Here is a 3753-nt window from a genome sequence, read left to right as displayed (position 1 = left end):
GTTAGTTCAAGACCAGCCTGGGAAACTTGGACTCTATCAATCTTTTTTTTTTTTTTTAAATCTTTTTCTTAAAACTGTGGTGGGTTTGGGCTGGAGAGATCAGTCAGTGGTTAAGAGCATTTGTTGCTCTTCCAGAGAACCTGGGGCTTAATTTCCAGCACCCACGTGGCAGCACAACTGGCTCTAACTCCAGTTCCAGAGGAGCCGGGACCCTCTTCAGGCCTCCTGGGGACCCAGACACACAAGTGGTACAGGTGCATGTGCGTGACAAAGTCCATACATGTAAAATAGTATTAAAAGTTAAAAAGAAAAAGAAAGAAAATCGTGGCTGTGGATGCAGCTCAGCTGCTGGCTGCTTGCCTGGCATGCAGGAAGCCCCTACACTGCGGAAACCAGGAATGGTGTAAGTCAGACAGGCTTGTGACCCCAGCACTAAAGGTGGTGGAAGCAGGGCAATCTCAAACTCGACTCAAGGTCAGCCTTGCTTATACAGTAAGCTAGAGACCAGCCTGAGCTATAGAGGTCCCGTCTCAAGGAAAAAGGAAGAAAGAAAGAAAGAAAGGAAGGAAGGAAGAAAAAGAAAGAAAGAAAGAAAGAAAGAAAGAAAGAAAGAAAGAAAGAAAGAAAGAAAGAAAGAAGGAAAGAAAAGAAAACCCCGACGCCTCTGCTGGGAGTCCTGGCTGGAGGCCAAGGCTAGAGCACCCGGCCTTTATTCTCCCAGTCCCAGGAGGGAGGGGCGTGGTCTTCTATGGGCGTGGCTTTCCCGGGGTATGGGTGTGGCCTGAGCAAACTGGGGCGGGGAGGCCAGAACAGAGGCGCCTGTGTGGAGCTTGGGGTTTGTGAGACGGGCCTCCAGGGGGCGTGGCCATATGGGGGCGGACCCCCTAATAGGCGGGGCCTTCAAGGGGGCGGAGCTGGCGGCCTCGCAGGCGGCTTCAGTGTGGGGCGCCGGTCGCGTTTTCTTCTTCCAACCGGGCTGGTTGGTGGTCTGCGGGTCCGGTCCTCGTCCGCGCCTCGGGCCCGACCGGGGCCTGTGGCCAGCTCCTCGAGCCGCCGTCCCGGCCCGCCGCCCACATGGCGGCCATCAAGGCCCTACAAGAGTGGTGCCGGCAGCAGTGCGAGGGCTACCGGGACGTGAGCATCACCAACATGACCACCTCGTTCCGCGATGGCTTGGCCTTCTGTGCTATCCTGCATCGACACCGGCCTGACCTTATGTGAGTGCTCTTTGACCCCTCAGTCGGGCTCTGAGGTGCCGCTGCAAACGGGAAACTGAGGCCACGCCTGCCCTGGGATCTGGGTCAGAGTTTGCAGACACACCCCTCTCCGATGGGTCACCGGGGCAGGATAGAGTACTGCAGGCACAGTCCACTCGGTGGTCCCCAATGCTGCTGCAGTCAAGTGGCCTCTGTGCAGGCCACCAAGTGCAGCTGGGCCAGGGGCCAGGACGTGGGCTGTCCAGCCGGCTTAGTCAGTGGTGACTCAGGGCAGCGTTGGCCTTCCCCGGCTCCCTGAGAAAGGGCAAAGCAGCAGCTCCTGGGAACCTTCTGAGACCCTGTACTGTCCTGAGGTTTGACCCCAAGATCAGGGTCATTTAAGGCATCTAGTGGAAATACTACCTCTTCCCCTGCTTGTCCAGGCATCTTTGGGCAAACATTCAAAGAGGGAAGTCCAAGCCTTTTTAGCATCCTAGGATTGGGGGGGGGGGGACAATGGAGACTGCGTCACTCTCCCTGGAAGTTACAGGAGCCGGCAGGGGATGGAGTCTAAAGCCCTTACCGAAAAGGGGCTTTGGCATAGGACTTTGGGAAGTAAGCTGGCTTGGTTTTGCTGAGGGACCTTGGCCCACGGCTGAATCTGTTCTGTCAGTAATTCACTTAGCAAACGCTTTGGCAGACTGTTAGAGATCTAACTTAGGCTGGTGGCCAGAGTCCTGGAATGGGACAAGATCACCTGTAGCCCATGCTCTTCTGAGAAAAACTTTGTGCTGAGATATGGTAGCTGGAGTCGGGGCGGCTGGCCTGGGAGTGTTTCTCAGGGAGGGCTTGAGGCTAGGTGAGGCTCTAGGCAGCTTCTGTGGAGCCAGCCTTATTCAGGCTTCTTGCTGTGCAGACAGGGAAATTGAGGCTCAGGAAAAAAAAAAACCAACAAATGAACAAACAAACAAAAACTCTTCTTCAGGTTACACAGCATGGCAAACAGAGCCAGGTCTGGTACCATCCAGCTTCGTTGTGCCAAGTCTTGCTCTGCTCGGGAAGTGAGAATCTTGAGCAAGAAGTAGTATTCTGCCCCATGGTTGTGAAATATGCTGTTCTCCCCACCCCCGCCCTGAGCTGCTTGGGGAGGCCCCGTGGCCTCAATCACCCTCAGGGAGGTGGATGGTATGAGTTCAGTAGGTCATCAGTGATATGGCAAGCGGAGAAAGCCTTGATGGATATCGGGCCAGGGATGTGGACCTTGGAAGATGGCCTTAGCGCACGGGAATATGGGTAGCTGGGTCTCTCTGGGTAGTGCAGGGGGAGGCTGGGTGATGATCTGGAGCAGGGAGCCTAGATGAGAACCATGGGACAGAATTTCAGATGGAGGAGACGATGGCGTTGGTTTCAGCTGGCCTAGCAGCCTCAGTTGTTAACCAGACGGGGACAGGACCTTTGCAGATATAGAGTTTCCATCTGCTCTGAGGCAGGGGGTTTATGAGCTCCGGCCTGACACATAGTACCCACTGACCAGGAGGGGCGTATACACAGCAGTGTACTTTGTGCTTGCCTGTGTACTTGTGTGTACACATATGCCAGCACCAGCAAGTGCCAAATATTTGCTCATTTGACTGACAGTTACTAAGTGCCTGCTGTATACTGTGTAAGATTGCCTCAGCCCCCAATGTGCAGGGAACAACTTCCTGGTCTCAGAGACAGCTCAAGGTGATGACAGGGAACCAAGAGACTGACAGGAAGGAGGCTGGAGGAAGAGGTGCCTGCTGAGTTCCACTCTGGGTGGGTTATCTCACACCCTGCTGACTTCCTTGCTGCCTGTTCCAGTTGAACTGAGAGCTCGAGGTGATGGAGGGGGGTGTCTCTTAGTTAACGCTGTGTGGAAGCTGGAAGTGGCTTGTCTCTACGTTGCTGGAGTCCCCCAGATAAGGTCGTGCCGCTGGAGCTCGGTAGATGCGGTAGGAGCTTGGGGGGACCTCTGTGGATTTGGAAGGAGTTTGGAGGTGACAGAACTCTAGGGAGTCCAGAGATGGAGGCATGAGCTAAGGGACACCCTGGAGTTCCCAGAAGCTAGGAGAGATAAGAAGGACCCTCCCCTGGAATGAGTGTGACCCTGTGACATCTTGACCCTGGATACCTGGCCTTTGGGGATCGGAGGACACGTATTCCTTGGTGTGGACGGCTGTAATAGCAGCGGTGGGAAAGGAGTGTGGCTTTTGGCAGAATCGCAGTGGTTGGTGCAATTCTAAAGCAGCGGTCCTCAAGCTTTGGGTCTCGAACCCTCTGAGGGTCGAACACCGCTTTCCCAGGTCATACATATCAGACATCCTTCATATCAGATTACAGTTTATAACTGTAGCAACATTACAGTTAGGAAGTAACAACGAAAACAGTTGTATGGTTAGGGGTCACGACAACATGAGGAGCTGTATTAAAGGGTCACAGCATCAGGAAGGTTGAGAACCGTTCTTCTAAAGAGTGGCTGAGTGCAGGAGGAGGGACTGCCATCTGCATCTAAGCCTTAACACCCCCCCCCCCCCCC

The 3753-nt window shown here is 54.3% G+C and overlaps 1 protein-coding gene across 4 annotated transcripts in view; it reads left to right on the top strand.

Annotated features, from left to right (window-relative positions):
• The first annotated feature begins 946 nt into the window (after positions 1 to 946).
• Micall2 (MICAL like 2) overlaps positions 947 to 3753 on the top strand; it is a 28008-nt gene continuing 25201 nt past the window's right edge. For all 4 annotated transcript variants that reach the window (XM_026789306.1, XM_026789305.1, XM_005367110.2 and 1 more), the window contains exon 1: positions 947 to 1217. In XM_026789306.1, coding sequence (XP_026645107.1) covers positions 1075 to 1217 — 143 coding nt within the window. In that variant the 5' untranslated portion in view covers positions 947 to 1074. The remainder of the gene's footprint in view (positions 1218 to 3753) is intronic.

This window comes from Microtus ochrogaster, unplaced genomic scaffold (assembly GCF_000317375.1).
Source record: "Microtus ochrogaster isolate Prairie Vole_2 unplaced genomic scaffold, MicOch1.0 UNK16, whole genome shotgun sequence".
NCBI lineage: Eukaryota > Metazoa > Chordata > Mammalia > Rodentia > Cricetidae > Microtus > Microtus ochrogaster.
The sequence above is the reverse complement of the archived record's forward strand: the minus strand, read 5'-3'. Positions and strand labels throughout refer to the sequence as shown.